This window comes from Leuresthes tenuis, unplaced genomic scaffold (assembly GCF_036924035.1).
Source record: "Leuresthes tenuis unplaced genomic scaffold, fLeuTen1.0.hap1 SCAF_15, whole genome shotgun sequence".
Taxonomy (NCBI): domain Eukaryota; kingdom Metazoa; phylum Chordata; class Actinopteri; order Atheriniformes; family Atherinopsidae; genus Leuresthes; species Leuresthes tenuis.
In genome coordinates, this window is record NW_027325369.1 from 27,407,566 (window position 1) to 27,422,763 (window position 15,198).

The window sequence follows — 15,198 nt, forward strand, 5'->3', positions numbered from 1 at the left end:
TCAGCATCAGGCTGATTGCACATCAGTGTTTAGGACTGACAGATTACCAGAGATGGAAATTGTGTTGTAGGTCTTCTTTTTCTGACTAAATAGCTAAACTTTTCTTTCTTTCTTGATTTGCTATCCCACTCTTGCTCCAATGTTTCTAGTAGTTCAGTAGCACATTGCGTAATGTAATTACCAGTCTGTCAGCTGATACTTGCATATTAGGTTCTGTTTTGTGTCCTGTTCAAAGCTCCAGCCGTAAACGACCACCTTTATTTTTGTGATGTCAAACTTTACAACACTGTAAAAGCAGCATAATGTCACCAACACCGATGTGCTTCATATACGTCTCTTGATCCTGATCTTTTCCTGCTACTTTGATGCCCCTATGGCTTAAAATAATAAACCTATGGTCTGTTAGGTGCCTGTGTATTTGCATTCTCAATCTCTTAAAGCAGCAAAAGTCCTGTGTGGTTCCATATTTCTTATTGTTAAACTCATTCTAGATCTCCCTTGTGTTACAAAACTACAGAGCTGTATTTATCTAAAGTTTATCTAAAGTTTAAAGTTTATTTACCCAAACTGATACTAAAACATTATCAATTACTGCTTTGCACATATAAAAGAATCTTTTAAAAACGTTGTTCTTTCCAAATGTTTCGACATGTTTTAAGTCACCGTGGTTGCTATTATGCAAGTTGCACTATAAGGATTTCAAAGAGCTAATGTGTGTCATTTACTGTGTGAACACCAGTCATGTGGTGGTTGTGGTTTGGTATTTGTGTGTGTACTAACAGCAAGGCAGACGGTTTTGAGATTGTGCAGGCGGTCCAGAGCCTCCTGAGGCTTGGCCAGGTACTGTGGAAGCTCAGCATGCAGCATCCGCATGGAGAAGGGCACCATTGAGCCTGGAAAAAAACAAAAAACGGAAGGATGGATAGAGGAAAATGTAGAGGAGGGAGCAAAGGAAGAAAACGGGAGATGGAGGGAAAGGCAACAACGGGGTGGGATGAGAACATAGCAGGAAAGTGTGAAAAAAGAGAAGGAAGGCAAAGAGACAGAAAGACACAGAGAGCAGAGATGAGAATTTAAACCCATCCACCCACACACAGACTGTACACAGCCCTGGAGGCAGGAACCTACAGATGGCATTGAGCTACGTATGGCTGCTTATTAAACCCTCTCATCTCGCTCTCTCTGTGTGCTGCACAGCTCCATCACTCATCTCTGCCTCATCCCTCTGTCTCTGCCTGCCATCATTCACTCTTCCTCTCTCACACACACACACACACACACACACACACGCATACACAGACACACACCTATAAGCAAAAGCCAATGTTCAGGTGAGTCCCAAGGCTTTGATCAGGGTCTCTTTGATATTATCATCAGATCTCAAACTCAGCTTGCCAGTCCATCTTTGGTGGCTGCTTCTGTGTATCTATATTCTCTATTTGCTGGTGTTTTCCACCTAAGCCATTCACTGGACATTTTGACTCCCATACTGTCCTGTGCTACATGTTTTCATTACCACAAATATGATAATAGTTATTTGTTGGAATTAAGTGTTTCAGCAGAAGAATAAGAATCAAAACACTGGACAGCCTTCCTTAAACTACATTCAAATGTTCCTTGTGGAGGGTTTTTTTCATTAAAAAAGGATTAAATGGATTTTATAATGGTTTTCTCTTTCCACCAAAAATATGGTACTGTTTGCAGTCAGTAGGGCCAACGTGAAAAATCTTGCCTCAGTTACATTTACATTTGACATAACCCAAATGCTAAACATACCTGCACAGCACAAGTTAAATTGCATTTTTTTTCAAACAAGGTCCATCACTGCCAAAAATCTGATAAAACGCACTGCCTATGACATAAACGACTGAAGAAAAGGGGTGTTGGATTCTGCAGGGGATCTAGATCTCTTTATGAGTTTTAGGAAATTTTTAATGTCAAAACTAAGGCAAAATGTGTTTATTCACAACAAAAATAGTTTAAATGTGCCGTAATGAGAGCAGAGGCAGGGCAGCAGGATCAGTAAACCAGTCCAGCATATGGTTCAATGGTGTTCATCTTGTTTCTTAACAGCATGACTAAGTTTCTCCCAGTAATGTCCAATTTTCTTTTTTTTTTGGCTCATTACTAACGTTTACATACAGGTCATTCCAGGAAGACCTCACAAGATGGTGTTCCCAACACGCAAAGTCGAGTGATGTACCATCAAATTCTCTGCATGACCACAAATAGACAACTGAAGTGTTATTTCAGTGTTAGCTTACATATATGTTTACAGTGAAGAGTCCGTTTAAATGAGATTATACATCTTAATGAATACAAACGAGAACCTAATTCTAACCATAGGGTGCAAGCACATCAGGATGCCGACCCCTTGACTGAAAAAAATGCGGCGTAAGCCGGTCAGTTCCAGTTTAAGAAGATTTAACTGAAGTTTATGATTTCAAAATCAAAATTATAGCTATGGAAGGCTTTTTCCAACCACAGCTTAAATGCAACCCGGAGAGATCAAAGACTGCTGACATGCTACTATCTTAGAGTTGTAGTAACAGACACCTACTGGACTGTATTTCACTGACAAATGAGTGACTGACTTGGTTAAAGTAAAGCAAAAATGTCAAATGTCTTTTTGTGCTATGAAGTATGAAAAATACTGCAACTGTCTGGTCTTTTATGAAATATATCTAGCTGAAGGTATCTAACCAATGTCACAGAATAGAAATACAACAGAAAATAAACATCTATGTTACATGAATGCAAACTGCACTGAGTCAACTTGTTCGGTTTAAAGAGGAATTATCTCTGAATCCAACCTTAATCCATGTATCTAGTTACTTACTGTGTGATAAGGTGAAGATAAAATAAAGATGAAAATAAGATGAATGGTTGCTATACATAAAACACACACACAGTGTAGTTGGGTAAGAAACAAATGTAAATGATCATGTGATTGTTGACAAGAATAGTGTATCTTTATTATTCTATGCATTTTTTTCCCCCTTGGAAGACTGATACATAGGGCAGCTGCCTCTTAAGGTGTTCACAGAGGGTGATAGATAGTCGATGCAAGCGTTAGGCTACAGAAATATTCGACTTCTCATGCCAGGCTACACAACTTCTGCCAGTTTGTCTCTGAGTATCTAGTAGGGCATAAAGCGTTTAATATTGAGCAATGGAAAGTCAATCGGTGCTTTCTTCAGAAGCCTGTGCAGAGTAGCTTCAATGTTGTTGTTTTTTTAAATGTATGAGTGTGTGTGTGCAGCTGTGTCTCTGCTACTGCCTTCACAGTGGTAGCCCGAGGGGCGAGGCAGATCCAAAGTAATGGGAATACATTAGAGAGCAATTCATGCAGTGTAAAAAGAGGAAAAACAAAACCAAAGAACTGCTGGAGACAAGTAGAGTTGTTGGAGCTTCTCGACGATACAGTCTGATACCAAGCTTCTGGCAGAAACTTTCCTTTGAATATTAAATAGGACAGTGATGGTACGCTTGTGCATCCAAAAAGTTGTGGGTGAAATGCTAAATCTTTTCAGAAACATGGTTAATAACATATTGAACACTCAGGAGTTTTAAAGCAGATTTTTTTTACACCGCTATTATTCAGACTTCCAATGAGGGAGTTTACAGAGCAGTTTTAGGACAAATTAAATATGAAAAATGTTGAACATGCTTGTGTGTTTATGAACATATACCTCTCCTCCCAGGGTAAACAGTGGGGTAGTATTCATAGTAGAGATCTGGTTGATCCAGGTTGCCAAAGGGTTCAGACTCCAGCTCAGCATTTTGGAAGAGGCTTAACTTGGTGAGAAGAGCCAGCCTCACAAACCAGAGCTGGAACACACAAACACAAACACACCTCCGTCTGCTTGCAAAATGTCCAAACAATAATCAAAAGAGATACAACATCTGCTCACAGCTGTATTGACTACAAGTGTTGTATGTGTGCGCACCTGTGTGTCTCCCGACTCTCATGTAGGAATGAACAAAATATCCTTTTCCAAATGATAGCATCAGGCTCAGATCCTAGCTGTTGTCTGTTAGTACCTACTTTATAACATCATAAAATGCCCGTGCAATATTTATACCGGTGCATATAATAAAAGAAAAACACAAAACACAAATGGACAGAGGTAAATTACACAATGTACCCCCATCTTCAGTGGGACTGGACAAAAGGCAGGCCAGTTTAGACAGAAACATGTCTAAAGCTGAGGTAAAATGTGCAGAATTTAGTTTGATATTGTGTTGCTGAACAAAGCAAAGCCTTCTCTGAAAATGACGTTGCCTGTGCAGCTAGACAAGTTTGCATATTCGATGTTTCCCTCAGCTGGGAGTCTGCCGTTTCTACTCAGAAACATCCTCAAGAAAGGTGGAAACTGATGCTTTCAAATAAAGATTTTAAAAAACTGAACATTTTCTGTTCATGTCCAGTCCCTCATGAGGACTGTTATGGCAGCAGCGATTACAAAGCTCGAGAGAGTTAATGATACGACAGTTTTATAATATTATATATATAATATAATAATAATATACTATAATATTATTATTATTGCACACTGTTTCAGGAATATCATGTGTGGGAATAAAACGTCATTGTACTTTTGTTTAAACACAAAAAACACTCCTCTTTTGTTGACTGCTCATTTAAATCTACACAAATAGAAAACAATTAACTGATTGTTAGACCGAAACAATCGGTTGAATGCTCTGCCATGCACTGTACTTTGTGTGTACTGAGAGCCCAACCTATCTGCTGAGGTCATTTATCTCAAAGCTTTACAATTAATTGCTTCAAGTGAAAAACAACTGGACAGAACATGTTCAAATACAAGAAGTGTTATGAGCTTTGAAATGTGTTTAACAATGTAAAAGACAATTACTGTAAAGTGAGACGATGCACAGAGAAAACTACAAGAGGGAGTGACCCTCTAAATGACATCGTACTGACATCCATTTTGGGTAAACCCTCAAAAATCTGGCGTGAAATGCTCTCAAAAATACTAAACATGCAAGACGGGACAATATTGCACCAAATCCCAAATCTACGCTGAATGATATCCGAGACAGCATTACAAACACATTAACTATAAGAAAGCACAGTGACCTTTTGCTTGAAACTTAACATGTTAAAAATAGAATGGATAAATAATCTGCATGAGAAAAAAATCTAAGAAAAAAGAACGAACCTCAGATAACTACAATCAAATGATGTGTGAGAGGATTTAACTTTCTTGGGTCTATCTTAAACTGAAGTTCAAGGTATTTCATTTTCTACAGGGGACAAATTCCATTACTGTGTAATACCAGATGAGTCTTGGCTTCAACCATATTCACTCCCACAGAAACACAAAGATCGACGGGTAGAAAGACAAGGGAATAGATGGATAGAGAGAAATGACTGGCGTCCTACCTGCAGTGAGTCGGTGGTGTGGGAGGTTGGCTGACCGGCCTTACCGTATCCCTGACCATGAGCTGTCAACAGCCGGCCTGTCAGATCCACTGCAGCCCGCCAGTTCTTACTGCTCTGCAAAGGAGACGAGACAAAACAAGTCTGAGTCCTGCATCACTGATTGATTGAATTACCACAAACACTTTGTCATGAGCAGGAAAATGCATCTTGACCTACTTGCCATTTTCCATTAGAAGCATTTATGAAGTGTTTTCATACGTCAGACATACAATTGTGGTTTATAACTGGCTCTAGTTTTTATGACTTTAGCCATCATTTCCATCAGTTAGAACAGAGCATAAACCAAAGTCCTTAAGTTCAGAAAATGTTGCAACATCCAGCTGTAACCTGAGCTTCAAGGTTCACTCTTGACTTTGACTCGTCTTAACTCATGATCCTCTTTTGCTTGGTCTGAAACTTTTGGACAAAAAAGACAGACCTAACATATACATACAAATGTAAATGTGTGAACTTTGCATAAAGCTAATCAGCTCTGAGGCTGCCCACAAAAACGCAAAATGTGCAAAAAAATGTGCAAAATATCTTTAAATTCATTCAGTTTTTAAAAACATTTCAACAGTAAAACTGGAAAAACAAAACAAGGTAAATGTAATTATATCAGTAGCATGAGTCAGAAGTAAAGACAGGGTGGGATAAGTGTTGCTCGACTTAAAATCACAAATAATTTGAGGATTTTATCATCGAAGGTACATAATCCAGAATCCAGCAAAAATCTATGCTGAATGAAAGAGACGAGGTTGAAAACCAATACTGAATGGCCATGATCTACAAGGCCTTTTATTCTGTAGTAGAAATCACAGATTGGGTTCAGGGACCCTTTTACAAATCACAGACAGTTAATCTCTGTATTCACATATGAAGCTAAAACTCTTCCAGCCGAAGAAAAAACAGATAGTCAAGATCCAGAATACCACAACCTTCTGTGGGCCTGGGCTCATTTCAGATGGACGGAGATGAAATGAAGATTTTTTTTAAAAATTTATTTTTGGAAACCGTGGATGTTGTGTACTGCAAGTTAAAGAGGAGAGGAACCATTCCGCTTAAGAGCAGCACCGTTTAAAAGCCAGTATCTGTCAGAGGAAGGAGGCGTATTCATGCACCTGTGAAGGCTTCGTCATCACTGATGAGATGACGTAAGCATGCTGATATGATTTATTTTCTTAATGCTGAATATACCCACGCTGCCACTGTATACCTGAGAGTGATGACGCACAGTCACAATGATTCATCAGTGTCTGAAATCTAAATTTACACAGAGACAGATATCATATCCTGGAAGATCTCAGAATACCGAGATGCTTCGTGACATTTGAGAAAAACACCAAAAATTCAAGCAAGGGGACCAGACTACAACCTGAACTGTCAGTGGGGATCTGTAATACTCTTTTGGCACAGCTTCCCACAGTGAAGCAGAATTAAGGTAAGACTGTAGCAACTGCTTGTGCCTTTAGAAATTTCAGGATACAATAAAACTTTTCTTGTTCACCAAAAACACAAGTGTTTTGGAAGAAGGAATGACAACATGATAAAAATTATGAATTATTTAATTTTTACTCTTTTCCACATCATCTCAACTTTCTCTGATTAAGTGTCTGCTTCAATAGGCAGTACCAGTATCGATATCTGTAAAGTCCTAACACTGTCCACCTCTACATCTAAAGCCGCAAAAGAGAAGTCACTGCACATGAAATGAAGCAGGTGCGTAAATGCACACTGATAAGGACAAAGTAGTCGCACTTACAAACATGCAGATATTAGCAGCATCTGCTTCCACAGGAGGTGGTACGATAGGTAAGAGGGGGGAAAGGGGGGGGCCGTAGAGTAACCCCACCCCATCAACACACATGACAAGGTCGGCTCGCCGATTGGATCCTAAGTGCTGGGCCATTCATCACAGCCAGGAAGCTAATTAGATGAGAGAGGGAGCGAGGGGGTAACTTTTTGCAGCTCATTTTTATTGCTCAACTCATCACTGTTTTCTCTGCTGTTCTCTTTTGTAGTTGCCCTCTCCTCCTTCTTCATCTTTTTCCAGCATGCTACCTTTCTCTCCACCTTGTCATCTTTTCTTTACTTTCCCTCTTTCCTCCCCTTCATCTGACTATCAATTTCGCACTCCCTTCTCTTCCTGCCATCATTGTTTCCTCATATTTTGCTCCTTACTCATCACACCCTCCTCTCCTCTCCATCTCTGTGCCAGTAGCTGCGCTGCCTCTGAATCTTCATTAGGAGGGGAAATGAAGCTGAAAACGAGGAGGCAGCCTGGATGGCCGAAAGCAGCTGCAGTCACTCACACACACACATATCCTGCAGTAGTCCACCGCTGCCCTGCCACAGGGCGTAAAAAGAAGACAGGCGTGTGAATAAGTGTCTACGTGTGACTGGGATATGGGATGAGTTGAGTGTTATACAATAGCTGCATTCCTCTACACACAAAGTTAACACAGGGCGCAAAGGTTTTAGCGGAGGATAAGCAGGATACGCATGGACGAAATCAAGTCCACATCAAAGAGTGCAACCGTCAAAGTTGGCCAACGTGGAAGGGGAAAAAAAACGCAGGAACTCTGAGGCAAAAGTCTGGAAGAAGAAATAAAAAGGAGCAGTGGGCTGCAGAGCGGAAAGCAAAAGATGAAAAGAGGGGAGCCGAGGGCCAAGGGAGCCACAGAAAAACCCAGCAAGGAGCCGAAAGTGAACTCCTGCTCAGCCCTGACGTAACATCACTGCTGCACGTAACTTAGTGCCCTGGTATTATCTTCCAGCAGCCCATGATTTAAGGTCTTGAACCAAACCAAACATTAGCGATGCAGAGGGGCTGTGATTTGAGTAGTCAGCAGAGGGCTGTGTTGTTCAAGTGGCAAGGTGACAGGTCAGTATTCAGTTAAAGATGTGATGTGAGCGTCCTCGAGTGAGATAATAACAGACATCTGAGCCTCACTGTGATTTAAAACCGTGACGACTGAGGTCTGACCCCACTGATGAAAAAAGTATAAGAACAATCACAGACAGGCTGACCTAACATGCTAATCTAACATTTACAACATACAGGGTCTTGACTCCAACTGCCAGCATTCATTACTACAGTGGAAATACTATATCTTATTCCATCTTTTCAATATTACACTTATCCACTGTTAACTGTTTCAGGTCAAATTTACCAAGCTGACCTTCTCTATTGTGGTCCTGCATGTTAACAGGAAATCATCCAAGTGTTAACAACTCATCATCTAAGTTCCCATAGCTTGAATTCAACCAAAAGTCCTTTTATTCCGTGGGACAATTTCTAAGGAACTAAAAGGACAGCCAACTGTGGAGTTAAGTGTCCCTCCTGCAAATCAATTACTCTGTAAATTTGGTAAAATATCTTACAGACTCACTGCTGCAGGTTGCCAAAGCACAAAAACAGAAGTGAAGCAACCGCTGCAGTCACAAATCAGCAAAGTGGCACTTACTACGCTGTGCTGAGGTGTGGTCGTTTTCATTTGTGCTTTAGAACGTAACGGTTGTCAAACAATCACCTTTCATTCTTCTGATTCACTGCTTCCTCTCATTACCTAACCTTTGCCTCTCATCCAATCACGAATCGCAGTAATAACTATTTCTGAGGTAGAACTTTAAGTAAACCGCAGCTAAAGTCTAGACCGACCATGAGGTGACCAAATAAGACCACACAAACAGATATTTTGCAAAACAAACTATTTATTCACTGAATTTTTTATTTTTTTTTAAGAACTTAATGCATCCTGCTTTGAATGATGAACACAGGCGTTTAGCCGTCTCAGCCTACTTTCGCCAAAGGAGAATCCGCACACTGGGCATGCTCAGAATGCTCTGTTCTTGTGTTTTGATGTGTTGTCACTGTAGACTTAATTGCCACCTACTAGACAGGCATGATTATTATTTGTGGTAATATCTGCATTCTTGTCAGAAAAGAGAGGGGGAAAATACGCATTTCAAATAAAATATCCAGAGCAGTATAGTTGAAGTCATTTCAGGGACATTTTTTGGGTTAAATATGTCCTCCGTGCTTTAAATCTCTTATCCCTGTGGTGGAGATGGAAGGGTTCAGAGACAAGGAACCACCCAGAAATCCCCAGCTACTAGATCTGGGTGGTATACTGACTTTTAATTCAATTTTCTGTGCACTCGCTTCCACCTACTCCTTAATATCATGTTGCTTTAACAAGAAGAAGAACCAGAAGTTGCAATTTAAAGAAAATAGTTCAGTAACTAAAATAAAATCTTACCTTCCTACAGCACAAAATTTTATATCTTACTGCTGAAATAGTAAAATCTGCCAATACAGAGCTCAATGAAATGCTTCACTTTAGTCCTCCCCTCTTAATACAGACACACAACATTAATTCAAATAAATCAGGAGAAAAATGCTCATTGATTTTTAGTAACCAGCCAGATTTAGTGACTTTTATACTACTTTAGAGCCTTTTAGTATTTTTTTTCAAACCTTTTCAGCCAACATTAATTGTGTAAGAGGAGCAGCACGACAATTGATGTGAATGTGAGTGCAAGAGAGGGAAATTAAGGAATTCTGCTGCTTGTAATGTAAAAATAATGAGTGAATATTTGAGTACAGGCAAAAAGTTAATGGCAAAGTACTGAGTGGGGAGGTTTTAATTTGATTAGTCTTTAAATATTTTAACATAATACTTTCCTTCAAATGAGTTAAAACTCAAAATGTATTCCAATTTGTATGAAATACTGATATATATATATATATATATATATATATACATATATTGCATTTTGCCATTCATTCATATTGCCAAGAAACAAGGAGATATGAATTTTGGTTCATATCGCTCAGCACTGATATCTTGGCAACACAGCCAATGGATAAGAGTTCCCCAAACACTAAAATGTTTACATCACAGTGATGATGAGAGAGGAAATTCTGTTCCACTTATTTCTGCCTGCCAACAAATTCCATCATGTGTACAAGCCATAATGTCAATGCCCAAGTTTGAATGGTTTCAGTTAACACAGAATGGGTGGTGGGGTGAAAAGAATAAAGACAATAGGCTGCTGGTGATTAATAATTCAGCTCAGCTCAAATGACTATGCAATAATGCATAATCAGATTCACCCAAAATTAAATGAGGAGGCATTACCATGGTGATTTATCGCCAGAGATATTAAACAAGGAGTTCAATATAAAGACTTGGTGACAGACGTGTGTGTTGGGATGTCTCTGGTGTGACAGTGCTGAAAGACCATTTTCTTTTGTTAACGGTTTTGTGCTTGTTTTAGAGAATGCTGCACACCTGCAGAACAAAGACGCCACACAAAAGTGGAAGAAAATGAGAGATTAAATATGGGAGATTACAGATGTGAGCTAATAGAGCAATATGGTGGTATTCAAGATGGCTTTTAGAGTAGGCAACGAAATCCAAAGTTTAACAGAATAGGTTAAACTAAACTGCCCACAACAAGCAAAACAGTTGAGGCAGAACTATTTGGGAATTGCTTCCTATAAATGTCTTGCATGTAACCAGAGCACATGCTTTGAATATGTTCAGCTCTACAGAAAAAAAGTTAGTCCTAATTAACAAGTTTGACTGACTACAATGCCTCATTCAAACTCTGACATACTCACCCCCACCCAGATTAATGTGTAATAAAAATGTGCACACACCAGATCCTCTGTCTCTCCCTCAGACGCACAAACACATACACATAATTAGTCTCACCGTGCGTTTAAAAGGGGCGATGCTTCTTAATTGTGTTGAAGAGCGGAAGTTCAGTGTGTCTATCCTTTGGTGAGTTGAAAAAAAAAAAAAAGTCCTGCATCACAAAGCCTGACGAACAAACGAACGCCCACTTGTTCTCTCGCAAGACCCAAAGCCTCCAGGCGAATAAAACTTAAAAGGGCTTCATCGCATCAGCTCTGGTTAACACAGGGAGCTCCAGTGTTACTTCAATTAAGCCCCTGCATTTTGTATTACACAGAGGGTATGGGGAAAACACCGTAATAAGCTAAAAGAGTATGCCAGTCATTGCAGTGGTGGCTAAATTTACTTTGATGTGTCTGTTGTTGGTCTGCAGAAACTTGAACCAGGGGACAGATATTGCCCCCCAGCTGAGGGATGCTATCCATGGCCACTGTGCTGATATGAACTTCACACAGCAGCCATTTTGTCTCCCATTGGCAATTTCTTGGACTCTTTAAACAGTATCACAGACTAGTACACACCAAGTAACATAATATATCATGCGAATGCACTGTTTGCTCATAGCTTGTAAGAGAACTCCCAATAATAGTCCCAAAGATGGCTCAACACAGCTTTGAGTTCTAAGTGACGCTCCTCTGGGTAATATCCACCACTGATTGACTAGTGGGCTACAGGACAGCATTTGATGGTTTGCTTGTCAACAATAACAGCATGTCCTCTTTCCCTATGAGAGTGCTTCTGAGGAAAGCAGTCAAGAGTTCTGTCAGGCCTGATCCACAACCAAAAGCTCCCAAAGTACACAATCCACAGCAAGTTTCCCCCAGTGCTGCAAGAGCAACAACTGATGTGGAATCTAAGCTATCATTTCTGTTGGTTTTATCTAATTTAATGAACACGCCTCTATAGCTCTGCCCATCATCTAAGTAAGTAAAATGTTCATTCTGTTAGATTTTAGTTTCCATCTCACCTCACATGCATCAACTCTTTTGAAAACAGCAAAAAAAAAAATCTAATTGATGAACAAAAAAGACAAATTGAAATCACATAAGTTTGTGGAAATCTGGCTGCTTCCATGTGTATTTTGAAAATGCACCAAAGACAGTTTGGATGGAAACTAACCCTAATAGTTCAAAATGTGAATATGTCCAGCACTCAATTTGAAACATACCTGCAAAGTGATCTCTGCTATAAAGGGAAACATTGTGTTTTGCTCATAAGCCTTACTCCTGCTCTTACTCTGATGGCATTTGTCCATTACATGATAAGGTACAGCACAGCTCTTCAATGCTTTGATTTCCACTGCAGACAGTAGCCCCTCAACATGGGCAGAAGTGTGCGTGAAGCTGAGCGACATCTTTGTTGAAAGTGTTCATTACATTCCACTGATTTGGCAGATCATTTTACTTTAAGCACCTTACAAGTGAGAAGTATAACATGGTTATTAGACTGAATGTGTTTGCAACAGCCTTTTGGTTCAAAAGGGTTTGAATATCTTTTGGGAGTGATCCTAACACCTGGGCACTACAAGTTCAACTCTGAAGAAAGATCAGTCCGTAAATCCATACTTAAACATGTTCTTGTATTTATACACACAACACGCATAACATACATACATGAAATATGCAAACTGTGCGCACAAATGGGATAAACATGCTTTATTTTTTAATTGTGTGCCAGACTTTCACGCACATTCATATAAGACTATATGAGTCTATATGAGTTAAACCGCACACGGGTCAGAGACCACATGAGTGAAGCAGCAAAGCTGCCTCTGTCAGTCAGTACAGGCATAAGAGTTACCACACACAGTACTGTTGTGCCAGAGGAGCATAATGTGAAGCTCTGGTTGTAAGTGCCATAAACCAGCAGAGTGGCAGTGACATACCACTAAGGATGCTCCTAAAACAAGAAAAACATCTCCCCAGTCATTTCTATCAGTGTCGCTCCTGAGATGTAATAAACTGGAATTATCCTCGACTGTATGTTGGCAGACCAGCAGGAGGAACTCCATCTGCACTTTTTCAAGAAGAAGCATTTGGCTGCAGCCAGAATACACAGTGCAAGGTGAGAACAACTTCCACTAAGGTTTAAACATGCCCTTCAGAGCAACAAAAGCTGACGTTGCATTTCGCAGACCTCGGCTTGTGAGTGTAACTGGTGGCGGAAATGACAGCTATGTAGAAAGGTTATGATAATGACAAGTAAAGGTTACAGCACTGATATCAAAGTGCGATGCAGCAGCTGGGTCGTTGGAGTGATTATAGGGGTGTGTCTGTCTGACCCAACCAAGGTGGGTCTCTCACAGCGACACACGTACGTGCACGCTGGCCCTCGGCCCAGACGGCATCACACTGTGGGAGGAAAGGGAGGTTAGATTCTCCGGTGCGTAGCACACAAGGAAGAAAGTGAGAGACAGAGATGAAGGGGAAGGAGGGAAAAAAGGAGAAGAGGAAGAGAGAAGGGGGTGATTGCTAATGAGAGAGACAGATGAGGCCAGCCCAGGGTGGTGCTGAGCTGGAGACGAGCTCACTGCTGAACACACAACAGCCGGGACAAGAGAGGAGATGGAGGTCACTGAGAAGACAAAGGGAGAAGTTGCAGACCAAACTGCACAAATTATCCAACGTTATGAAAAACAACAGTTTGCAAAATGTATACTTCTTCCCATTTCCAAAGAACAAAACAGACAAACTTAAACATAATTTATTTTTAATCAATTATGTTAGTAACTGGTGATAACAACAAAAAAGAGAGTCAGCTGGGACAGTTTTTTGGCTCGAGGACAGGGAAGTGGGCAGAGAGGAGGATCCGTCAGGGGCCACTAGGCCCTCAGTGAGCGCTTAATGTACTGTAAAAAATATCTAGTTGTAATGTTATCTTGCAAATTCCTGAATTAAACTAAGTTCACTCATTTTGTGCAGATATGTGAAGGGGTAATTGAAAGGAGGCAGTTTATAATCATTTTGCTCTTTATTGCTAAGAAGACAGCTGAATGTGTTCAGGTATTGATAGGTGGGCAGAATTAAAGAAGGTACACCATAGTAATGCAATAAGGGATCTTTTTAAAATTACACTTAAATTGATCAATCGTATCTTTTCCTTAAAAAGGTCAACTGTGTAACCACAAAACTTATGACGAGTTCCGCCTGCTGTGGGAAGATGAATAAGAAGCTGCCTGGAGAATTTAAGTTTTAACTGGAGAATGGCTCAAAGACACAGTAACCAGCTCGTCTGCTGCTCATGCCAGCAGCCAACAGTAAGCGTGTTTACATGACATCGCAAAAAAACCCAAACTAATTAGCATAGTTCAACCAAAACTCAACTTCTACATTGCATGTAAACATGTTAGCCTGACCGAAATAGTACGAAATCAAACTTCTCCAATCTGGACAAACGAACCCAGATAATATAGTTGGGGCTTGAATCACTCCTGCATGTATATGCTCACCTAGACTCAAACGGGTTTTGTACAAGCTTCAAAGTTCCATCTTTTTGCATCTTTTGTGAAAACCTAAAGTGTAAGTGTATGTCGATACAGCTGAATTCCCAATAAAGCTGCACTCATTTGTATTTCTTTTGTCGGACTACGTGGCAACTTGTCATCTATTGGAGCATTTCTAGACTGTCTGCTCTAATAAAATCCTGATTTCTTAACCACAGCATCATCAGAAAAAAAAGAATAAATCACCATTCAAGTAACTTAAAGACAATGTTTGTGCAGTGAATTCAGCTACCTGTATGATGATATCCCGCAGAGACAGCTAAAGGCAGCAGAATCCCTTAAATGTTCTCTCACACAGTTCACTGTGCTGGACATACTTTAGTCAATAACTTGATTCCCCTCCATAAATTTATACTGGAACAAAGGCAGTGGTTCAGTTGGCCCGGCCCAGTCGAGCTGTAACAGTAGCTTGTGCATATAACCATGCTGATTGAGGATGTGGCCAATTTATTAGCTGTGCAGCTCTCAAGATTAACATCTGAAGAAAACCCTGACAGAGCTGAATTTGGTGCGGAAAATCAAAGAGACATTCCGACTCCACC

The 15,198-nt window shown here is 40.2% G+C and overlaps 2 protein-coding genes across 2 annotated transcripts in view; one reads left to right on the forward strand and one right to left on the reverse strand.

Annotated features, from left to right (window-relative positions):
- The window catches only part of adi1 (acireductone dioxygenase 1), a 331,967-nt gene that overhangs the window by 15,195 nt on the left and 301,574 nt on the right, over positions 1–15,198 (forward strand). The gene's annotated exons all lie outside the window — the stretch shown is intronic.
- trappc12 (trafficking protein particle complex subunit 12) overlaps positions 1–15,198 on the reverse strand; it is a 35,041-nt gene that overhangs the window by 12,081 nt on the left and 7,762 nt on the right. Inside the window, exons 4-6 of the mRNA XM_072365513.1 lie at positions 5,411–5,524; positions 3,693–3,831; positions 781–893 (exon numbers count right to left, since the gene is read on the reverse strand). Coding sequence (XP_072221614.1) covers positions 781–893; positions 3,693–3,831; positions 5,411–5,524 — 366 coding nt within the window. The remainder of the gene's footprint in view (positions 1–780; positions 894–3,692; positions 3,832–5,410; positions 5,525–15,198) is intronic.